Source organism: Cyanistes caeruleus, chromosome 3 (genome assembly GCF_971803275.1).
Source record: "Cyanistes caeruleus chromosome 3, bCyaCae1.hap1.1, whole genome shotgun sequence".
Taxonomy (NCBI): Eukaryota; Metazoa; Chordata; class Aves; order Passeriformes; family Paridae; genus Cyanistes; species Cyanistes caeruleus.
Window position 1 is genome coordinate 10,083,340 of NC_141703.1, and position 25,162 is coordinate 10,108,501.

A 25,162-nucleotide genomic window follows, 5' to 3' on the forward strand; every position below is an offset into this window, starting at 1 on the left:
TTTCAAGCAGAAAGTTCAACCCAAGGAGCTAGTTGGAGCAGTCTGTCAGCATTGCAGCAGCTGTGATTGGAAACTTTCTTCACACCTTTTGACCTGCTTACTAGTGAAGATTTATGTGTCCATTCACAGCTACAATCTCATCTTGCTTTTAAGGAATAAAATGCAAGATTACCCTCTTTACTTTTAGACATTCTTGTTATTGTCGATCAATGAAAAAGCTAAAAAAGAAGTTCTGAGATATTTGTGTATGATTAACAATTTATCAAGTTGTCGTATAGCTACCTCTGTTTGTTTTCTACTTGCTTAAGCGTTTGCAGAGCTGCCCGTAGGGCTGGAGGGAGAAGTATTAGCAGTTCCTGCCTTCAAAAAACCAGCTGTAGCCGTGTCTTAAATCCCAAGAGTACAATTATGTGCACATATATTCTAGTTTGAGCTCAAAATGGCAATGAAACTGAAGCTCCCTCTGTTAGTTGTTTATTTTGCTGTATTTTAATTGTACAGTGTGTGCAGAAGTTATCTCAGCAGTCACATTTGGTGAGACATTACCACATTTCATAGAGGATTGATAAAGATACATCCAAGAGTAGATACATTTGACAATTGACGATATTATCAGAAAAACTCTATAAAAAAATAATGTCTCATAACAAAGTTTTAGGCTTATGATGTTTGACTATCTATTTTTAAACGTGCTAACTCCAGTTGGTCAAATCCAAAATTCTATTTCTCAGTCTATGCTTGTGTCAAAAAAAGTGAGACTTCATTAATTAGAGTAAAATTCAACTTAAAGAAACTTTAAAGATTAAACAGACCTCTGACAATCTTAGGCTACTTAGAAATTATATAACAACTATTCTGTTAATTCAATGAATATGCAGAGAAGTAAAGACAAGAGCCAAGGTCAAGTGAAAACTGCAATGGAGCTGATTCCTCAGGGTTCAAAGAGACCATTAAGATAGTTTTGACTTAGAACTTTTCTTTCAGGAATCTGACAGATCATGGCTTAAAGATCTGGAGAGAACACCAGAAACAGAAATATTTCTTTGGAATTATTCACACTGAAAAAATTATAATTGTTATTCTGAACAAGTCCAGCTTCCTCTTGCTATCATTATACACTTTCTTTTGCTGTATTGATGGCTGACCATTATTACTGATTTCTTTCTACATGGATCTTTTGAGACAGTAATTTCCTGTTTACTCTGTCTTATCCTGGTTAAAATGGTAAGCAATCAAAAATGGTCAAAATTAGACACATTTTCAACTTTGTCTTTTGCTGTTGAGGAGGTCCAGCTAAGCCAGAGGGGTCACAACATAAGATCAAAGTCTCAATGATAGTGAAAATGATAGAATTCATTACTATATCCATAATTCCAGAGATTAGATTTGTTATTAAAGATAAGTGGTATACAACAAATTGAAAGTAATCACTCCTAGAATCATAGAATCGTTAAGGGTGGGAAAGATATTCAAGATTACCAAGTCCAGTTCTCAAACTAGGACCACCACCACGTTTACCATTAAACCATGTCTGTAAGTGCCATATCCACACATTATTTGAACAGCTCCATGGATGGTGACTCTACCACTCCCCTGGACAGTCAAATCCAATTCTTGACAAAACTTTCTGTGAAGAAAGAAATTTTTCCTAACATCCTCCCTTTTAATCCTCCCTGGAAATCCTCCCTGGTTGAGGTTGTTTCGTCTTGTCCTCTCACTTTGGCTTGAGAGAAAAGACCCCCAAAAAAAACCCAACCTCACTACAGGCCCCTGAGCCTCCTTTCCTCCAGGCTAAACAACCTCAGCTGCTCCTCATCAGATGTGTGCTTCAGACCCTTCCCCAGCTCCACTGCCATTCTCTGGACAGCATTCAGTGCCTCAATGTCTTTCTTGCAGTGAGAAGCTCAAACCTGGGCACAGTATTGAAGTTGCAGCCCCTGCAGTATAAAAATAACTGCACCTGTCCTTTGGATAGAAAAAAAAAAAACAACATCAAAAACCAGAACCACAAACAAAAAGAAAACAGCCCTTCCTAATACAGATGGCCTTCTGGTTGTGTTCTTTCATGAATTTTTCTGAACATGGATTCAGGTCTAGTGTCTGCATTACTTTTTATGCAATTGCAACTGAAGTGATGAATTTTTTGTGTATTTTTTAGTCCATGTCTTAGGTGTTATGTCAGTTTGTGTTATCATTCTGAACATTTGCTACTTTCTTTCTGCATGCAGACTCAGGAATGTTTAATTAATTTGGATCAAAGCAACAGATCTCTCACATGCATTCTAGAGCAAATTATTGTGTAATTCCTGTGACATCTTGAAGGTTGGGAGTAAGAGAGGGGAGCAGTAACTAGGGACAGTATTGAGCACCATAGCTCACTGTTTGGAAACCCTATATTTATTGGTCTGTCAAGCAATTATCAGCAAGTCCAAGAGAGCAATTTAATTTACACTGATCTTAATGGTCAATTTAATTGAATTAGGTCTTATCAGTGAGATGTATATTAAGCAGGTTTTGGTTTACTGCAGAATAGAACTATTGCTGCAAATTTGACCATATAAGGTTTCACAAGATGAGCAAACTGGGACTTCATACCTGAGAGAGACAACATGGAAAAAAATGGTCAAGACAAACTGTGTTTTAGTACCAAATGAGTGCTCCAGAATAGGTCAGTAATGTGCTGCTGGAGATGTCCTACTCACTACTTTTTGTGCATCTGTAATTTTGCTTTTCTGGATATTTTTGGTTTTATTTTGGTTTTGTTTTTTATGTTTTGGTTATTGTTTCATTTTTCTTTTTTACACTCTTGGCACAGTTATTGGACCAGTTGTAGCAGTAGTCAAAGAAAACCAGAATATATACTGAAGCCAACATGTTTCCTGGATACAAATGCTATTTTCTGTTACGGTAGTACCTTTTTCCTTCTCTAATAAGCGAGTTTGACCAAATAAGCCTTACTAAAAACTGAATATAAATGTTAGCTCTAATTATCTTGTAAACAGGATCATTTTTATTAAGGTAAAAACACATCATATAATGGGAATATAAAATAAACAGGACTTTCAGGCAAATGAATACAATAAGACTAAGAAGAAACAAAGACCAAAACTCAGGAAGGAAATTATGGCTCTGTATTTCCAAAGATACAGAAAAAAAAAGTTATATGCTGAATTTTAGAGTGGAAACAATGGACTTTTCTTGATCCAATTGTACTCTATTTACAACTTGCTTCTCTTTCCTGCGAGATGTGGGGGGTTCTGGAAAAGGAGGCCCAGCCATCAAGGCTTCCCAAAGAGGTGTGCAGCACAAGCCCATCTTCGTGAGGGGTCTGGCTTCACGCTTACCTTGCCAAAGCCATTCCGTTGAAATCAAATCCTGACAGTCTGAGACTGAGAGCTCTCAAAAAACCCTGTTCCTGACTGCTGCTACAAGGCACTGGATAGGGGAAAGCAGTGGAGAGGGAGCGTGTGAAGGACCGAGCAGCACAGACTCCCCGAGGCATGCAGAGGCCGAGGTGTTGGCTTCACTTGGAAGCTGCCCCAGATGCTTCCCTACAGCGCTGAAAGGGAAAAATAAATGTAACTGGATCAAAAGTTAAGGGAGGAAATGAGGTGTATGAGAAAAAAGTGACAATAGGTACTGCCCTGCTGAAGTCTGGGGATCTCAGCCAGACGTGGCAACAGAAAAGCATTACAAGAGAAAGCAGGGGCTGGAATACTTTGTGTAATTCTTACCATATAACTTGCCTAATTATGACAAACTTCACAGAAACATCATTTTCCAGAAAATCGTGATTACAAATCTCAGTGAAACTGTAGTTTATAAAATTATCAGAAATCATCACATCCAGCAAATGGCATGTGGATCTCAAGATTTTTCTTACCGTTTTCTGTAGATAAGGTTGACTTCTTTGTTAGTTCAGTACCCTGGGAAGTCTGATTGGTCTTTAAGAGAGGGTTTGCATAAAGATAAGGGTTTAATAATGTTTCTTTTACTTTATCACAATGCTGGCTGAAAATTGGACAAGCTTCAGTACATTATGCTATATCTGATAATATCTTCAGTGCCTATGTGTGCAGTTTAAATTCTGCATGTATAGTCTTCCAGGGCAGAAACTGCTTTTTATCTCCATTCAAGCAAGTAGTCATCATACTGCTACAGTAACAGCAGTCCTTGAATAATTCTGAGAAACTGAGTCAGAATGCATATAATTGTAATGGTGAAGTAATTTTGGAAGGAATTAGCATCTAACTCATCTTAATTGCATCTTAAATTTTATTTATATTACTTGGGTATATATCCCTGATTCCACAGATTTATTTCTCATGCATCTATAAGTTACTTTTCAGACAGATTATAGTGGGCAGCGCAGTAATGGCTCACTGACACATAAAACCTGTCATCATCCAACTCAAGATGGATAAAAACCTTACCAACAGATAGGTTATATTTTTATGCTTTATTAAAACTCTGTGGCAAAACTTACACCTTTGATTTCCTTACCTAATGAGGCAGTCCTTTACTATCTCAAACAAGACATTAGACTGAATAGACACATTTGGGTTACTCTTACATAGAGTACCATTAGGTAGTCCAAGCTGTGAATGAATAAAGGAATTGAAAATGGAAAAATTACATCCACTTGATGTAAGGAGATACATATTTTTGCCTCATTTGAGATGTTTCCAGGCCTTCAAGTATGATACAGCCATAATGATCTTCTTTTTCTCCTCTCATATCTTCCTTTTTGGAAAAAAAAAGTTAAAATATCATTATAACTAGGAACTTTTAAGAAAACAGTGTTTTAAAAGCTGTGTGATTGCTTGGTAGGCTGTTATCACTTGATAACACTGGCAAAAAAAAAGGTGAGACAGAAGTTCAAAAATGGGGAGCAGGTTAATGAAAAATTTGTTGGTCAAAAGTATATGCACACCCACTCCAAACCTTGAAATATAGGAATACATTAAAATTCTATATACCTACATAGACACACACACACTATATGTATATATTTAAGTATACAAAGATGTGAGAAAATACATGACAATACAGAATAGTTTTATGTGTCTACATTTATAGGAAAATAAAGGGACATGCTTTGAATGTTCAGGTAGGCTGCTCAAGCCCAGCATGAATTAACAGCTATGTCCCTTCATAATGTGACATTAAATAGAGCAGATGTTGACTTTAGATCTTGAAGCAAAATCAGTTTCTAGTTAAGTTTGGCCTTTGACCTCAGTAAAACAGTAAAATCAGGATTTTTTGCCTGTTGTGTTATGGAATATTCTTTCTGAAAGCCTTTTTGGTTTTGTTTGAGGGGTTTTTTTTTGTTTGTTTATTTGTAGGTTTTTTTGTTTTGTTTTTGTTTGTTTAGGGTTTTTTTAAATTTTATTTTTGGTTATTTTTTGTCCTTCTAGCTATTATTTTTCTAATCCCAGATTATCAAATATCATTCCAGTCAGGAAAACATGTGTCACTCTGCATAAAGCTCATTCAGTAGTAACAGCTTTCAGGTGCAGAAGAGCATAGCAGGTTTCCTCATAGAAGGCCCCTTCTCAACAAGCAGTTTGTAAGGACTACTTATACTCTGTGTATAAACTCTGGGTTTTTTTGGTCTTTCAAAAACATGAAAGTATCTCTCTTGTGTTCCAAATTATTTATGCAGACAAAGATAAACAAGGTCTGTGCTCTGATACCAAACCACCCACATGGCATTTATGTTTCATTGGCTGAATTCCCAGCTTCTGGCTCCGCAGTGGATATATAGCACAGCTGCTCCATGTAACACTCTCCTTCCCCATGTCAATCCCTTTGGGTAGTGGTGGATATAGAAGCTTCAGCAATGTGGGAAGAGACTGTGGTGGGCAGGGTGAGAAGCTGGTGAAGGCATTTAGGTAGGGTAGGAGGGATGGTCCTTGAGAGCCCTGGGCAGTTCTTCCTGCTCCTGAGGTGGATGGGTGTTGGAGAATGAGAGTTGGTGTCCCTAAAATACAACTCGCCATAGCAACCTGTCACTAGTGGGGTTCTGCAGGGCTCCATCCTCTGCCCTGTGCTCTCCATTATCTTCATAAAGGACTTGAACACAGCACTGGAAGGGACACTGAGCAAATCTGCAGGTGATACAAAGCTGGGAGGAGCTGTTGACTCCCTCGAAGGCAGGGAGGCCCTGCAGGGAGACCTCTAGAGATGAGAGGCCAGGGCAGTCACCAACCATGTGAAATTCAACAAGGGAAAGTGCTGGATTCTGCATCTGGGATGGGGCAACCCTGGATGTACGGACAGACTGGGGAATGAGAGGCTGGAAAGCAGCACCATGGAAAGGGGCCTGGGGGTCCTGGTGGATGGAAAGCTGAATCTGAGCCAGCAGTGCCCTGGCAGCCAGGAGGGCCAAGCGTGTCCTGGGGACATCAGGCCCAGCATGGCCAGCCGGGCAAGGAGGGGATTGTCCCGCTCTGCTCTGGGCTGGGGCGGCCTCACCTCCAGTGCTGGGGGCACTTCTGGGTGCCACAGTACAAAAAAGACATGAAACTGCTACAGAACATCTAAAGGAGGGCAGTGAGGTGAAGCTGTGTGAGGAGGGGCTGAGGGCACTGGGTCTGTTCAGCCTGGAGGAGACTGAGGGGAGACCTCACTGCAGGTACAGCTTCATCGTGTGGGGAACAGGAGGGGCAGGCACTGATCTCTGCTCTGTGGTGACAGTGACAGAGCCCAGGGAATGACCTGAAGTTGTGTCAGGGCAGGTTTGGGTTGGATATTGGAAAAGTTTCTTCCCCCAGAGGGTGGTTTGGCACTGAACAGGCTCCCCAGGGCAGTGGCCACAGCACCAGCCTGACAGAGCTCAAAGAGCATTTGGACAATGCTGTATGGCAGATGATGTGATTATTGGGGCTTTCCCGTGCAGGGCCAGGAGTTGGACTCAATAAATTTTGTGGGTCTCTTGCAACTCAGAACACTGTGTGATTCTAAAAGTCCCATATCGGGGAAGAGTCTGAAGCAAAGCTGTGGGGTATGATTTTAGATTTGTTCCTCTCACCAGATGAGGAACCTTTCATGCATGACATGAAGGGTTGTGGGTGACAGAGTTGTTTTATACTCCTTTTGGATGTGATTTAAAAGAAAGTTGTGGACTTTCTTGGCATTAGTTCGAGTAGAGTTACAATATGTAAGCAATCTTTAAAAATAAATTACCTCCTTTCACTGAAAGCACTTAAGTTTTGAATAGCAATAATTTTGTCTAGGTTTAAGGGTACCTAAGCAGTAATGCTTGGACATTTAGAGGTATTTTTTCTCACATAACCTAAGAATACCCCTTGTGTGGAGCTTAGGAAGAAAAATAACAAATTATTTTGATAAATGCCAAACAAACATAGAAGATGAAAAATAACTTTCTATTGAGTTAGTATTTTAACAAGGTCTTTGCTACATGAGGCCTGTCCTTACATGGCAGAGCGATGGAATACAATTAAGAAATAAAGCAGAATTCTCTGGCTCATGCTAAACTACTTTATGCTCTCTAACCATTATTTTGTTGTTTTTTATTAATTTATGTAACTGTGTTTGCTTTTTTTTTTACTGTTATTTCTTGATTGCTCTTAATGCTTATGTCACATTTGTCAAAGTTTTTAAGGTCTTGGGAATAGACATTTTGGTCCTGTATTTCTAGACTACCTGTTTCTCCAAGACACGGTTGCAACAGAGGTTTCCCTGTTATCAGTTACAATGAGTAAATAGCTGTATTGTGGAGATGATTATAACAACCCTGTTTCTAATTCCTTATTAACTTTACTGTGTTATGCTAGTGCTTGCTATCATATGCATGGTCAGACATGCACAGTTTCTGCTGAATTTTGTTTGAATAATAAGAGAAAAAAACAACACGTGACCTGTTTTGCTCATAAAGGAGGCTTGAAATAGCATTTCTGAGCCTTCCAGAAATGTGGCAACTCCATATTCTGGTGTAAGGTGTGCTCAGCTCTGCTGTAGGCATTGAGGCATTCCCCACGGTGTAAATAGCAAGGAGAACACATCTAGATGCACTATTGTGCATTCATTTAAAAAAGTTTTAGCTGTTGTCCTCCCATAACTGACTCAGTAGTTCTAAAATGGTTTAATCCAACAAGTTTAACTGAAAATTACTTTCAAGTAACCTTCCAGTCTGTTGTCATAGAAGATGGTAAGTCTTGAATCAGCGTACAACCCTGAAAAAGGCCAAGAAATGACCTTAAGTTTCAGTTGAATGGATTCTTACAATGAAAGTACATGCCATTTCTTTGTATGACAAATACAAAGCTTTAGCTTTTGTTAGGAGACTGCTGTGTAGTTTGTGATAATTTGTTTTAAATTTGGTGTAATGTTAAAGGAATACTAATTCATACTATTTTTTTGAATACAGATTCCACGGTATACCATAGCTCTGTTTACACTGCCTACAAGAGATACTTTTGTTTAGCTATTAAATCACCAGACTTTAGGGATATTCTCAGTGTTTAAATATTTACTGCACTGTCCTGGAATGGAGTGGTCCTGTGCATTTCCTATCTCCACATCTCCTGCCTCTTTGCTGTCATGGTTTTATGTGGCTGTGTCTGACAGACCACAGCGTAAGTGTGCTCTACAGCCCGCTTTAAACTCTGGTGTAACTTGTCCCTTGATCCGTGCTTTGCCTGCTGCTTTCTCTCCACAAATGTTTTTAGACTAACCAGTTAACACTAAAGGAAATTTTTAATTAATTCTGTTACAGTCTCTAAACTGGGATTAGAAGAGATTTATAGGAGAATAACAGTTAATAATGTAATAATCAGGTTAACTGGAATAATCAGGACAAAAAGAGGAAGATGCTTTTGTTTGTATCATCCTCCCCACCTATCAAAATTTAAAAAAAAATAAAAATCAACAAACAAAACCCAAAGAACCCTTTCAGGCTTACAACAATCATGCTCATTGAAAGAGATACTGTGTTGAAGTTGGTTGTGGTAGTATGTGTTGTACTTACCCTCACTGTCTTTTAGTTTACAAAAGAAGAAACAGGAGGAGAAGGAAATTGTACCTTTTCCACTTTATTTGCTGACTAGAGCTAGGGAAGAATATACTGCAGATGCATATATACTATTACATTTGAAAGAGATACTTTCTCTTTCAAAGCTGGTTTTAGAGAAAGGATACACAAAAAAAAAGACTGCATTGAAAAGCAGTTCCTGCTTGATGAAGTAGGTAGCCTTTTTTTCTTAGGGACTTTAAGCTTATTTGAATAGGATTGTAAAAGCAGGAAGCATAATCTCTTCCTCAGACAGGCGAAGGCTGAACTCCAGTGTTCAAACAAAAAGCAGACAGAAACACAAGCGCTTCTAAAATGTTTCTACCTTGCCCTGTGTCCCAGGAGTGCCGCTGCCCTGCTTCTGCAGCTCGCCCTCCAGAAATCCTGGGGGTGAGCGCGGAGGGCCGCCAGTGCTGGGGAAACTAAGATTACTGATTAGGAGAGAACATAATCAGGTAGATTGAGCCTGTGGAGGGAGAAACCATTTCAGCGGGGAGGGAGGGAGCTCAGCACACGCTGGCTGTGTACCTTGGGAGAGTACCTCTCTGCTGTTTAGGAAAACAAAATTGGCTCTAATTCTCCCGTCGGCTTCTGAGAAGGAGGTGCTCTTTTTGTGCCTGTGAAACTGGAGCGTGATTGCAGGCGTGCCTTACCTGCACCTGGCAATGAGTCTCCCTCCAGGTTTCTCCTACTTTGGAGAATGTGTTAGAGAGAAGTACCCACGGGGAAATCCACTGACCGCTTCCCCACGAAGGTAGCAGGACACCGCAGTGCCGGCGATGCTCGGGGATGCCTCGGGTGAGTACCGGCTCTAAATGAATGCAAGGAGTATTCAAACGAGTGAAGAGCGGCAGGATCGCAGCCCTAAAGACGGCATTTAGGTCAGTGGGCTGTCTGCCGGGGTTCTGGGGCTGCTGGGCTGTGCTGCAGGGCTCGGGGAAGTTCCCCTGCCAGGGCTGCGCAGCTCGGAGCGAGTGGGGCGAGCGGGAGGGCACTGACCCCGCCGAGCATCCCCTCCCTTCTGCCAGGTATCCCTGCCTTGCATAACTTGTGTTTTTAAATCTGGTCCAGCCCTGGGTGGAGAGTATCAACAGGGTGCTAATAAAGAAAGGGAAACAAACAAACTTTTGTATGTAGTAAGTCTCTGATTAGGTTAAACAGATTTATTGGGGTTTTTTTTTCCTGCCGATGGGAGGGAAAAGTGCAATGTGTTCAATGACAATACAAGAGGGTTGGCATAGTTATGGGTAATAGATGTTAGCTGATCAAAGAGGATTTAATTGTTTTGCTAAATGAGCTTCTTATTATAAAGACAGCAGAAAGATGCAAAGTTTACTGCAAACAAATTTGGACATGGTCAAATGAATTACTCAACTGATGATATAGAAATAGCTTGGAAACTGGGCCATCGGGCAAAAACAACCTTGCATTCAGTCTAGGATAATTGCATGGACATGTCTACAGAGGATTGCTACTGAAAAGTAGCTAAAGTAACTTCATATCCTTCAACACTTTTGGAAATAGATCTTGAGAGAATATTTGCCTGTGTATATGTAATACAATGCTCCACTTGAGTGAAAAAAATGAATCTTGTTTTCTGTTATAAATAGGTACCTTGATGCATTGTAACAAGTTTTATTCTATTCTTCCTTCTAAAAATGAAGGGGTAAACATGTATTTTCTCTGAAGAAAACAATATTTTTTATGTCTCCTGCAAGAAAAAAACAGATTTTAGCAATGGCTGAAAGTTGAAATATCTTCAGGGTATTTCAAAATTAATTTTGTTTTCTGTTTCTATGTTTTGCATCCTTCCCTAACTTGAAGGCACAAAATAATGGTTGCTCATTTATAAGAATGAGTAGCATTTTCATATTGTCTCTTTTTATAAACCTGTCTTTGTTGGGGTGTTTAAAACACAATTTCCTGCCAATAAAAACCTTTAATTAATCTTGTCCCTTAAAGAAAAAAAATAGTTTTGTTTTTATTTCTATTTGAACATTTGTGCTTTATTCATAACACACATTTCTTTGGAAACTACAGAGGCCAGTTAATGGTTTATGAGTTCAAGCTGAGCTGAATATAGCTAAGCTCTGTCTTGCTTGACATTTCATCAAAAGCTTTGTTGATTTGCAATGTTTACGGACCTATTTATTGAACCTTCACAGCTTGAACTGTGCCACCGAGCTTGTTGACATTGCTGAGTTTATCTCTTGGTACTTTTGCAATCTCAGAAGAAAAGTTTAGAGCAAATGAGTTATAGCAAACTTGTCACAGTTCATAAAATATGCAGTTAGGACAATGAAGTTGATCTTCTTGTTCATTGATCATGATACATTAGAGAAATCTGAGTAGGCAAACAATCTCATCTGGGTAGGTGAGTGTGTGTCCTTTTCCTTTATACTAAGATTTGACTGGAACCTCTTAAGAGCTTTGAAAAAATAGCTCATAAAAAACCAAATATTTTCTGTCCATGAAACTACTTGTATTTCAAAATGAACTCCGGCTGTTTTGCAGCACAAAATAACATGTTTATTGTTCTTCCATATAGATCTTATTTTGTGAGGAGTGATACATCAAATAAGCAAACAGCAAATTGAATCAGAGGCTCATAAATACCATAAAAATCATTCAGCTTTTAACAGAGAGAGCATCCCATGCTCTGTGCTACTCTTCAGAACATACTGTCTGCACAACCTCTATTTTTAGCCCACAAGATATATCTTGCTATATAATCTACTACTGTTCCTGGATCAACAGTGCACATTATCATGGCTTCAGACACTTTTCTATGTAACTTGAACAGAAATTGATCAAAGGTAATGTGACTGCCTGGTGCCTCAGCAAGAGCAACAGAAAACTATGCACTATTTATTCAACAACTGTGGATGGTTTAAGAAGTTATGGATTGGTCTTTACTTTTCATTTTTGGCTGCATGGGAAGTATTTTTCCCATGTGAATATTTCCATAGCTGCCATTAACTGCGTTGACATAGTTGTTTGTTCTCCTTTTAGAACCGTGGGTATGCAACCACTTATAAACATCCAAAATGGAAACTGGATATTAAAAAATAAGAGAATTTTTCCATGTAGTCGGGTGGACTTTTGTCGGGCTCTTGGTTCCTTTTTAACAATGAATGCATAAAGACTTTATGTTTTCCAAATAAAAAGTAATTGCTTATTGATTTTGGAATGCAAATTGTATTCTAAGGTTTAAAAAAGGAAATATAGAAATATGCTTGGGGGAATATTTGCTCTGCTTAACTACTGCTGTGCTATGTAGGCTGCTGCTATTACCTGGGTAGACTTACTAGGCTCAAATATCTAGGCAATAGAGAGCAATAAGCTCTTTCAGGCAGCAAGTCCAAGCAAGAAATCAACATTGATATCTTGTTTCCTGAACTGCAGGTGCATTAGTAGATTAGCCTCCTAACTTGAATAATTGAATTGGGAAGGTGAGAAAAGCCCCTGTATATTTATTAGAATATTTGTATGAATAAATTTGAGGTGTTTCCATCTGATGGAAACATGCTTGTGTAACTAGTTACAGAAAATACCAATCAGCTCTTGTAGTCACATTCAACTCCTTAACTCTGGGAAAAATAAAACATACTTTGTAGAGAGCATTTAAATTAGTGAGAATTCGTCATCAGTAATTCTAAAGTTGATTGTGTGCTGTGTGCATGGAAGGGTCAGTTGGGGGAATCTACAAAAACCCAGAACTGTATGAAATATCTCAAAGTATTTGAATATATGTAGTAGGATTGTATCTTTTATAATGATATTTCTTATTTACTTTCTATTTATCAGACTTTTCTATTCTTATGCCATTTGTCAGCCTGACTTGTGGGTTTTTATTACTTTTTGTTAGAGTAGCAGCATCCTTTGGTCTATTTCCTTTCCATGTAAGAATTCACCAAGAAGAAGGTCAAGCACATGCTCCAAGTGTTGTCTGAGCTGACTCTTGTACAGTACAGTACATTGGCCACTGTTGTCTATGTAAAAGGTTCTTAGTTTAGGGCTTGTTATACTGTAGGACCAGTCTTTCCTACCTGAAGCTGTCTTGTGATCATATTGGAAAGTACTAGAATTCAGGGCAATATTAGATTCCCAATAAAATACCCAACAATTTTCTGTAAAAATTGGCTGTTAAGCACCCATATATATCATATGTGGAACATTGAACACAGTAAGTCTAGATAGGCTTGAGAGGTAATTTAAAAGGACCAAAAAAATTAAATTCTACATTACTTTAGATTTATTAAGCCAGTCTTAAGCAATTATTCTTTAAATTACCATATATGTATAATTCTCAAATGCACTGTTCAGCTTTGCTCACAACTCAGCCCTGAATTTTTAAGGTACTCGATGTGTTCAACAACCACTTACTTTGTGACAGATGGAGAGTATCCCTTTGAATACTCATCACAGGAATAACTGTTCCTACCAAATGAAAATGAATTTGCTGTGAGCGTTCCAAGATGTGTTTTACTCCAGTTTAATAGCTAAATATAGTGATGAGAGATGCAAGCAGAGCTTCAGGAGAAAATATTGTGTGTTTTGAAGTCTAAACCTCATGTAGAGAGTAGTATGTTCATTCCAAGAAGAAAATTTTAAAGAAGATATTATACAGCATGTTAGAAAGCATCAGTTTAGATAGTCATGTCATAAATACAAGCACAGTCAGTGCAAAGCTTGGGTAAAAGTTTTTGTGTCACTACTGAACTAGCTTCTTCAAAATTATGATGGAAAGGTCAAACTACCGTTTTGTAATTGAAAAGTAATAGAAAGTCAAGGGTATACCTCAGCACTTGGCTTCTTTTCACCTTCCTGAAATTTTTATACGCACAGAAACATATTTAGAAAATTTTCTTCCATTAAAAAAAAAAACAAGTGTAATTTCATGGACATATTTAAGGGGATATAGAGTGATGCTGATAATGGATAATGACTTTAGTCTTAGTCAAAGGAAATAAAGGCACTTTCTGCAATCTTTTATTTCTTGCAGATAAAACTTAACCAGCCTAACAGTATCAGTGGAGTATTGTCTGCCTTTTTCTTCAGAGGAAGCTATGGCATAACGGGAAGCAAGCAAGATTCTTGAAGCAAATGTGCAATAAAATTATCAAAACAAATAACTGGAGTTTGATTTTTTCAACTATCTCCATGTTATAGAAAGCACAGAAAGGATAAGAAACCTCAAAACTAAACCAATAGTTTCTCTAACTTTTTTTGACAGAGATAACTATATTCAGTCAATTTACTATCATGCCAGTTTAATACTATTGTAGTGATTAGAGGTACAAGTTCTGTTTTGTGCAGTATTTAAAATATAAACACTTCAGGCAGAGGCTATTCTTTATACTTGTTTTGTGCTGTACAGATCAGGAGACATCAAGCTCCCTAAGTGCTAGTAGGGAGTGAAAACATTGTGAATAATACAACATACAATTTGAAAAAGAATAGCTTCTCGAAATCCTGCCTCAGGTAAACTGATAGGGGCAGAATGGACTGTGAAAGCTTGACTATAATAGGTAAAATGAGTATATCATTTACTGAGGTGGTAACGAGACAACTTGGTTGTGAATCTGCTGCTGACTAGCCCAAGCATTTATTTGATATTAAGATTAATTTATTTGCTTAATGAGAATTTTTATGAAGCTTTTATTTTTTCCAATTTGATCATTACCTTTTGCTAACCTTTGTCATGTATGTCTTTAAATAAAGACTTTCTTCTCCTTTAAAACATTCTGCTTATAGACTTTACATAACTGTGCTAAATTAATATCATGGGTTTGAGATGTGTATTTTTTTTCAATGCTAAGAGCCATGGTTGGTGGAAAATGTCTTGTACTTCAGGATGAGACTGTATTCCAAGATACAGTCTAGAAGTATGCTCTTCATTTTTAAAAGGTCTCATCTTTTTGCCAGGTCTGGCAAAACCTGTTGATTTTGAGTACACAAACATGAAGCCTCTCTGTTCATTCAGGATTTTGCTCTGACAAGGTAGTGCTGGGTCACAGGATACTATGTTTAGAGGCAGGTTTCAGGGTTAATCTCTACATTTATCATGTCAGTTAGTTTTGTTTATCTTTTTTTATACATGCTTCTGGACTGAAACACACTAAAAAGAAAAGATCTGTACATCAGTGAAGAGATAAAAGCCCAGGCCTGTTAGGAATATTTTATTTATTTTATTTATTTATTTTTTTTTTACAGTTTGTGGTTGTCCAAAGATATTTAGAATTAAAGTAAAATGCTCCTTGGTAGAATTAATTGTGTTCTGAATAAGACTGAAGGCACTCACATGTTTCAGGAAGAAGGTCTGTTTGCTTGATGAAGTATTTGATTGATGAAGTGTTGCCTGTAAAGAGGAGTGTCAGTGATTAGTGGAGGTAGGATATAGCCCTTTGCCCCGGTCACTGCTGACTTGCATCCATGGCTAGAATTCCTATCTTTTGAATTATTCAGATCATTCAGATACTTTGCTTTTACCATTTGCCTATGCACAATATATTGTGTATTCACTGGCTCTTCTAGATTCAAAGCTTTAAGCAAAAATATTAATCTGAGTAATTCCTAGTTGAAATAGTCTGTCTGGTGCCCCTAACCAGACTGTGATATCCTCTGACATTTTCTTCAGCCCAGGACTCAGGCAGGCTCTGGCAATTGCTCTGAACAGCTGTATCATCATGTCAGTGGCTGGTCCAGTCTTTTCCTCTCCAGTCTGTCCTCCCCCTGCCCCTTTCCTCAACAAGGGTCTGCACTGACTTGGTATCAATGTCTGAGGATGCTCCTCCATTGCCAGCAAGTTACAGCTGCCTGCATCCCTCCAGAGTGTGGTTTGGGACAGGTCTTTGTTGCCTGGCATGATTGAATTGGAGGGGTGAGAGTGGCTGTGGCAGACAAGAGCTTCCCAGAAGTTCCTTGAGTCATTTGAGTACTCCCAACTTTTCCAGTGTTGGCCACAAAGCTTCATGATCCTCTCATAATCTTCAGGAACAAAATTAAATTTTGTATTAGTATGGGGAGAAAATAATTTACTTTTTCCTTCACCTTCTGAAAGGGAAAACTAAAGCTTGGTTGTAATTCTGAGAATCTTTTGAGTCAGCTTGCTCAGCTCTCAGAGCACTGAAGACTTTGAAGCCATATCTAGTTACTTGATTTCTTCTGGCTTTTCCTTTGCCTACAGGGTTGATTTTTCTGAGCAGTGAGTTCCCTAACTTAGTGGAGTCATATTTTATCATCTTGATGAAATTTCCACAATCTTAGAGAGCTTTGCTGCATGCTTAATTCAGACCTTGTTAGTGTGCTGCATTGCACTTAGATCTATGAGTGTCAGCAGAGGTCTGTGATGAAAGGAGATCCAAGGAACAATGTTCTCAAAGATGTCATTGAGATTGCTGTGGGGTATATTTGCTGTAAAGTGACAATACAGTCCTTTTAGATTTTCATTCTTAACTATTTATGAAGGTAAGATGGCAAAATTTTGTAACATTTTGTACTGGAGCAATGTTACTTGAAATATAATCCTGGGAAATTCTGAGCAAGCGCTTCAGGGTCAAACAACTGAAGTTTTCTATATTTCCAGCTTGTTTTCTCTTTCAAATGGATTTACACAATAGATTCTCATTTTTTGCCTCATAACAAAAGGAAATGGAGAGAAATGCCATTTGTGGTAAACGTCCTCTTGAGATCATTTGAATTATTAAAATACTTGTCAGTACTAATCCTTCATAAGTAGAAAGCTTCATCTCCCTTTAACAACACAGTGTATGTTCTGGTGATGTGAAGTGAGAGCTGTCAAGTCCTCAGAAGTATTTTACAGAAGCAGTTTAAAGTACTTTAAAAAATGGTAAAATATTTTTGGCCATAAGTGATATTTTTCCATGATTATTTGGAAATTAATAAAAATAATTTATTGACAGAGTCAAGAAGAAAAGTGGATAAAATTTAGTTTTAGTAGTGTGGAAGAATTGTTTTATGAATGTGGATACACAGCACACCATCAGAAAGCGATGTCTCCTCTCAAATCAGCTCTCCTGAGAGTCCTCAGGGATGCAGTCTCTACTTTTGGGTTTCCACTTAGATGTGCTGGACTAAGTCCAGAGCAGCTCTGCCTGAGGCTTGGGTGCTGGAGGACATGGCATGGAGGAGCTGACTTTACTCAACCTTCAGAATAAGGATGAGGGATTGTCATCTACAACTTCCTGGCCAGAGGTTTGTAGAGAAAAGAGAGTCTTCTCAGAGCTGTACAGCCATAGGACAAGAAGAAAAGGATGTGGCTTGGAAAGAGGGAAATTCAGATCTGGTATGATGAAAACTTGTCCTCAGTTGCTGGTCACTGGAATGGATTGTACAGAAACACTGTGGGATCTCCATAGCTGGAGATGATCAAAACCCAACTGAACACAGCACTGAAAAATCTGCCCTTGCTGACCCCCCTGTGGTGATGGAACTTGGACACTGGGAGGTTTCTGCTGGACTCTGTAGTTCTACCTACTGTGCTTATATTGAGGCTTCAACATTGCACAGGACTCTTTAAATGACACTTGGTTTTGATTTTGCTGTTATTCTTTTATGAATGCAAATTCTTAGAAAAAGAACTGTCTTTTTATGAATCAGATCTATTCCTGGGCTGAATTAAGAAAATTATGATAGAAAAATCAAATTAAATGTGAATATTTCTGACTAAATCTTTTTATGAGAGTGTAAGGATTGTTAATTGATTTGTTTGCTTATTTTCTGAAGTCAAGAACATTAACATTAATGACAAATTTTGAAGCAAAGTTTTTACAGCTGTTGAAAAGTGGAGAATGAGTTATGAACTGTTTTTCACATTCCATGGTTGCCTACTCTGTCCAGTTTACACAAGTAGCAAATCTAAATTTCGTTGGAGTTCATATAACAGAGGTGTATATATATTGTGGAGGTGTGTAGTAAATCTTTATGTGCAGGGTCAGTCATCATTGATCTGTTTTATGTTGAACCTTGGGAGCTTAACCCAGATAAGTGACCTGAGCAGAGTAAAATGCAAATATTTTTGTAAGAAACATGTTTTGAAAGAAATCTATTACTAAAGTCTTCATCTTTTAGTTTCTTAGCAGCTGCTCCTTTGTCTACCTAATTGCAGTATAATGGCTTTATGCTGCACCAGATGTTAAAGGCATAACATTTTTCTTTCTTGAATAGCAATGCAGTCTCTGTATGTTTGGAATTCTGTTCTGTGGTTATGTTGATGTCAGGCTATGGCACAGGAAAACCTCAGGTGCTGGTTTCTGATTTTATACTAAAGAAAACCAAATCAACTTAAACTTCCTCAAGGAATAAAAATAAAAGATGACTCTAATTGACAGAATTTTGTAAGTCAATTTATAAGTATTTCAGTCTTCGTTCTAAGAGCAAGAATAATGATTTATGTCCTGTTATTACCAGGGTTTGCTAAAATGCATGAGCTTGTTTCCTTTACTGTTTATTAGTCTTTATTACACGTTTTTTTCTGTGTGCTTGGCTAGACCTGTGTAGTGATCTAATTTGTTATTTGTGTGGAACAAGGGCTTTATGAGAAGGAAGCAATCTGTCTTTATGCCTAGTTACAGGGGCAATCATCACTTACAGAGGCTATAATCAAAATTGTGAGTTCCTTCAGTAATTTCTGCCAGGATCATATTTAAAGAAAAAAAAAATAAAAGAAAAAGAGTTTGGAAAAGAGTTTAGAGAGCTGTTGCTCTTTCAGTCAATGCAGATTTACTGTTTAAGAGGGCTTTTTCCTTTCATATGTGATTGTTCTAAATGCTCTGTTTAGGAACAAAGTAACATCAAAGCAGCTCATTTGAAAAGCTTAAAAGCAATCCTTAAATTTGAAAATGAGAAGCTAACTTTTACGGAATGTAATTCTTAAATTAATAATCACCTGCTATTAAAATAGTATCATTAGATAGCATCTTGGCCATCTGGTTATTTTATAACTTATTACATAGATCATGCAAAGTGTAATTTATTATTCATTGTATTGCTTTCTTTGGTGTAGGAAGAATGCATTAGAATAATTTGTAATTAGAATATGACTGTATTACAAAGAAAAAAAAAATAAACATTACTACTGAAGTAGTTTTGTCCATTCCCTGATAGGCTAAATTGGAGCTATCAGCCTCAGTATTACATAGAATTATAATTTATTCCTGTAACCCTAACCTTAAAACCTTTCAAAGGTCATCATGTATTTTCTGTAAAACGTTATGGGTTTTTTAAAATGTTTTCTTTTCAATTACTTGCTTACTAAAGTGAATGTGGGTTTTTTTGCCTTGCTTTTGAGACTAGTGCATCTTAAATGCATATTGAACATTTACAGAATATGTTTTCTGTCAGTGGAGAAGAAGAGGGTAAAAAAGGCAAGGTAGGAGCAAGTGAACAAGGATAGATAGATAGATAGATAGACAGATAGACAGATAGATAGATAGATAGATAGATAGATAGATAGATAGATAGATGGATCGATCTAATAGATCTATCTGGTAATGTGTTTTTTTGGGGAAAAAATATCTCCCTGGAAAGATAACCTGAAAACAAAATTTCAATATGCCTCATGTCTTACCTTCCTTGTGATCAGTAAAATGGTTTAATTATCACTTCTCCCCATGAAGTGACTAGCCTACAGTTAGATGCTATGAATAGTCCTCATCCTTCATGACTGAGAATTCCCACCTGCTATTAGTAACTGTCAGCATGGATGATTGTTTCTGCTCTGAAAGTCTTGGTAGAGTTCCTCATTAATTAGTTTGTGTACAAACATGACTACCTCTGCCAGTGGGAATAATGAGATGCCATTAAAGGTAAGGCCAGAGAAAAGCTGACTAAAGTAGATGAATCTTCATTACAGTCTCACCATATGACCTTTATCAACATCTCAAGCTTCATTACACACACAAGGTTGTTGCCTCAGATTGGTAGTTATAGTTTCAAATGCTCATATTTTAGTTATATGGATATGCAGATTATTTTGTTCCTCTTGGATTTTGCTTTTCACCAGAATATTTTCTGTGTTTAAAAGTTCTTTGCATAAACAAGGAGTGAGAAGTAACACTGATACATAAATGTGGGTGATAATGTGCACATATCCTTTGAAATTCCAAGCGGATAAATAATGTAATAACCAATGGGTTTTTTTTATAATCAGTTCTTAAATTTTAAAAGTACCATGCCTTTTCTTTATGTGGACTCTGAGAGACCTTCTCCTTGTGCAATACAAAAGAGAAAGAAAACGATTTCCTTCAGGAAGTGTAAACAGTGTGACTGAAGCAAGTGTCAATGTAATGTCATGGTTGTTATGTTGGTATTTCCTTCAAGTAATGGGTGTCCATCATTGTTATTTAAAAGGTTAGCTTGATAACCCCAAGGAGAAGTTGCCTGGTAGGTTTTGGCTGACCTGTATTAAGCTGTAAGGGTAACCAAGAAATTGGATTCCACTCAGACCTGAGAGTGCCTGTTCCTATGCGATTTTTACAAAAGTCAGTTTCCACCCAAATTGAAAGACAGGTGACTTCTGTACCGTGTCACCTGAAAAGTCTTGGTTTCTGAATGTTTTTAACTTAGCAGCATAGCACATGTTGTTTAACTGATGATAATACTCAAGTAATTATTTTAACTGAGTTTTTCCTGTATCTGAGGTGAAGACCTGAGTGTCAACACTCCTAATTTGATCTTTCTTTGGAACTGGACCTAGGATTCCTGGTCCTATGGGATTCACTTTTGTTGGCCATAGAGTTACCTCCCACTTCTCTGTGCTTGTGTGGTAGCAGCATGATACCTGCAGCTTCCAGTGACCTGCCCACGCACAATGAGCTAATTCTTTCATCTCCATTGCAATAATACTTGCAATAATACTCTGGGGTTCACATAAGTGCTTGTCCTAATTAACTGCAGTGTTGGAATAAGGAAGTAGCTCAGAATAAATCCCAGACAGATTGAGGCAGAGGAACTATGGGAATTTCCAGGTTGGTTCAAATTCGTAAAGTCAGGTGTCCTTCCATCCTGCTCAGTTAGGGAGAGGAGTGACAATTCACACCAAAGCCAAGAATCTGTTAAAAAGATTGGATCATAATGGGATAGGAAAGAGGTTCTTGTTTGGTTGTTTGGGGGGATTTTGTTGTTGTTGTTGGTTTGGTTTTTTTTGGGTAGTTTTTGTTGTTTTATAAAGGGTGAGGGTGTGTTCTTTGATGTGGTGGGTTTTTTGTGTATGCAACTGGAAGGGAAAGAGGAATGCCAGAATATATAAGTTGCATTGCAGGAGGACTCAGGTCCTTTCTTTTGTGGGAGGGTTGGCAGCTGCAGGGATGCCACACTCCACTCTGCTGAGCTTGGCAGTGTGAGTGTCAGGGCACACAAAGAAGATTGAGGCCCTGTAGGTTCCTGCCAGGATATTTGGGCTTGTGGTCAGGAAGAGCCCAGTGATCTGGGATCACAAACACTCCTTTTCTTTCATTTTAAAGCAAGAGTTTGTAATCTACTAATTGTTCCTAGAAAAAGCTAATGGACAATATTTAGTGGGAAACTCTTCTGTTAAACTGAATAGCTGTACGTAATTCCTTTTGTTATTCCCTTCAAGAGTTTCTCTTCATTCCAGTATTAGACAAGCTTGTATGATTGGTCCTCAGTCAAATCTCTTTGTAAGAATTGTGTGTTTCAGAATGTGCAGACTTGTTCAAAAGTACCAAGAGAAGCTCAGTAAAAACATCCTGCTCTTCACAGTGGAGTTACCCATATGAGTGCCATCATGCACTCATCGTGCTTTGAGCATCAGTTCCTTACTGGGAGCAAGTAATTTCACATACTTGAATTTTATCTTGTTAGGCACATTTTTGTTGTTGGGGTTTTCTTTGCTTATGTGGACACTGTAAAGAAGAGCTATGAGGAGTTGGTCTCTTGCTGGACTGTGTTTCTTTAACTGAAGACTTAGCTGCAATGTTTAAAAATTTATAACTCCATTAATAACCAGCCATTTTATTTTAACATCTAAAATTATCATGACTTATCTATTGAGTTGGATCAATTTACATTCAAATGTATTTCCATTCTACAGTTGTATCTATCTGCATTGTATTAGAAGCTTCACTCTGTCAAGGAACCCTTTTAGTGTTTGAAGAAATAACTATTAAAATGGATTAGCAACTTTTCACTGACATCTTCAGGAAGTGTTAACTCATTGATTCTTTTTGTCAAATTGTTATTTCATTAGGAAAAAAAACCTGTTAAGGTCTCTTATTTTTGTTATTTTCAAAATACCGGTATTGTCTGGCTTTTTCTCCCTTTGGATTTTGGATTCACCTTAGTAAATAGTATCTTAAATTCATAAATTTAAAAAAAAAAAAAAATTAAAAAAATATAAATCACAGCCCACATTTTGCCCTAATTTGGGAAGAAAGAGGAGTACTTAAAAATGCCATAATATGGGAAATTAGATTTTCTTTCCTACCTAAGTGATAGCATTTTATATGTGTTCCTGTCTTTTTCCAGTTGTGCACACATTTCCTTCATCTTACTTTTCTGTCAAAAGTTATCCTTATTGCTTTTGTTTGTTTAGAAATGCCTCTACTCTAATAGTTTGATTCCTCAAAGATGTTGTGAAATAATATTAAAATATATGATATGAAGGCCTTGTAAGAAGCTATAGTTAGTTTTTGCTGATTAGATTCCTCAGGTATCTGGTTTATATTCAGAAGTTGATGCATGAGCAGTAGAGCTTCTGAGTTTGACCATAAGGAGTTAAGAACGTGAAGCACTTTTGTGCAGATTGCAAATTGGCTGTTGCTAATTCTCCTGTCTTCACCAGTTGATGTAGTATCAATTAGCAAATATAGGTTTTAATGCTGCCTTTAATATTCATGACTCTTAATCGTCTTTGTTAATTGAGAAGAAACACTCTGGTGCACAATGCTTGACAGGTAAGAATTATGATCTGCTGCTTGTGTTGGCAGTTGTCCAGAGAAAAGTAGGTTACTGATACACAGGTATGTGCAAGCATCTTACCCACAGGTTTGTTCCTTTGATGGTGAATTTCCCTGCTTTTGATAGGGACCATCTGAAAAAGGGAACAGCTGAGGGTTATAGGTAGAATTGAATCACCTGTTTTAAGGAATCAGTTTGCAGGTTCATTTACATCAGAGAGCAGGCACAAAAGAGAGATGGTTTTAGGAGCTGTTACCTTAAATGATTACAGGTACTGTGGAAATCATTGACATTGAAACAGTGGACTTTCATACGTGGTGAAATTATCTGGTCATATTTTGTTTGTTTGTTTTTTTTTCAAATATGTCATGTTTGATTTAAATATTCTTATCTTTGTACTTAATATACTTTCTTTATGATGTTATATAATTGGCTTTGTTTGGAATATTCTTACAACAAGTAAACTATAGTAATTTATATATTTCCCAAGGCTTTTTTTTATTATTATTTTCAAACAGAACTATTGCTTTAAATAAGTACTAGAGATGACTCTAAAGACTATGAAAGAAATAATCTAACTTTAAAAAAACACAAAAAAAAAAAAAGCAGAAACACTTTAAGTTAGCTGGAAAAGTGACTTAGAGGTGCTCACTAAAACTGATTTAAGTTTGTGCTTGCTTTTGAAAGAGACTTTAGAGCTTGGCTTATTTAATTGCTTTCCAAAATTTTGGCTCAACTCAATAATGCTAAAAATTCAAGAAAACTAATCATATAGCAAGTCTGGTAAAGTATGATTGATGCTTTCTATAAGAAATGCTTCTAAATGAGGCATTCAGTCATTTATATTCAAAGGATAGATGCTTAACTGGAAAAGGTGGTCATTCTGTGTTCCATTAGGAACAGAAATGGCTTGATTTTTAAATGTTAATTAAAATTAAAATCTTAATTTTTCATGAGAGCTGTAAAATAAATTGTACTGGAAGAAGCTTACACAGAAAATGAGACTTATCAGTTAATTTTATTGTCAAAGATTTGACATCATGGCTGATGCCAAAAGTGAGGCTCACTTACAATTTCACTTTTGTTTTTGTCAGGGTTAGGCAGTAGAAATTACAGCAGCATTGTGTGGCATGAGCTGCTCTGTACCAGATGGACTTCAGAGAGATAATGGAAGCAATATTGCTCCCAGCTTGGCAAGTGTTGCATGGACTAAGCTGCCCAGCTGTACACCATGAGCTTCTGTGGAGGATATTGGAGTAGGAATCTCATGCTTTGTAGGGTTCATGAATTGTTGCTGTGAGAGTGGGGATAAAAGCTTCCTTCTCCACTCCTGTACAGCAACTTCTTGTGAGGTACAGATAGCCATGTTTCTGTCTGGGGCTGCCTCTTCAGCTGATGTTTTGTTGTTGTAGCACTTTACACTTTTGTGGTTGCACAACAATTCTGTTGTATTCTCAGAGCAGTTAAAAGCATCCAGAATGAAGGATTGTGTGGAAAAGAAATTTAGAATAGGGTGCTGGTTAATAAAGATGAATAGGAGCAGGAAGTAATGCTTCCCCAGAGACACTCCAAATGTAACTATGCTCAAATTGCTGCCAACAGTAGCCCAACTATTAAGGGGGTACCTGTCCACCAGTGTTGGAAGGACATTTGGAAAGATTTGGGTTCATGGCTGCTCCTTCTGACATATCCATGATCTGCACAATAACACAGCCAATCTGGAGATCCATATGTATGAGGAAAATAAGTGGGGAGGGGAATGGTGGGGGGAAGTTGGTTTAAAGCATGACATTATGAATTTGGGAAAAAAATACAGGAAGGTTAGAGGGCTGAGCAATAGTTACAAGCCTGGAGCTATATAAAAGTGTTAGTTTCTTATGGTTGGAGTATTTCTATTTTAATTTGTTTTTTGCAGGACTGCATACATTTCTTTATTGAAGCTCACCTGTTATGTTAGTGATCATGCAGTGTGAAGTGATGTATCAGCCTAGGGACATTATGGTTGTACTTCCAGTGGAAGATTGCCCTGTGTGTGTGGAAATATCAGACTGCCAGCTCTACACCATATGTATTCTCAGCTGGTTACAGTGTTTTGGATCATCAGTAATTGAAAATATCTGACTGCTACAGAAACAGGATGTCAAGCGCATCACAGTATCTGGCTTACCTGGAAACACTTCAACCCTG

The 25,162-nt window shown here is 37.6% G+C and overlaps 1 protein-coding gene across 22 annotated transcripts in view; it reads left to right on the plus strand.

The window, feature by feature from the left end:
• The window catches only part of DMD (dystrophin), a 1,136,032-nt gene that overhangs the window by 213,143 nt on the left and 897,727 nt on the right, over positions 1–25,162 (plus strand). Inside the window, exon 1 of one of the 22 annotated variants that reach the window (XM_086879796.1) lies at positions 23,160–23,246. The exons of the other annotated variants lie outside the window; for them this stretch is intronic. Within the exon in view, the coding sequence (XP_086735922.1) occupies positions 23,237–23,246 (10 nt within the window). The 5' untranslated portion in view covers positions 23,160–23,236. Of the gene's footprint in view, positions 1–23,159; positions 23,247–25,162 lie in introns of those variants that run through there. 22 annotated transcript variants of the gene reach the window in all.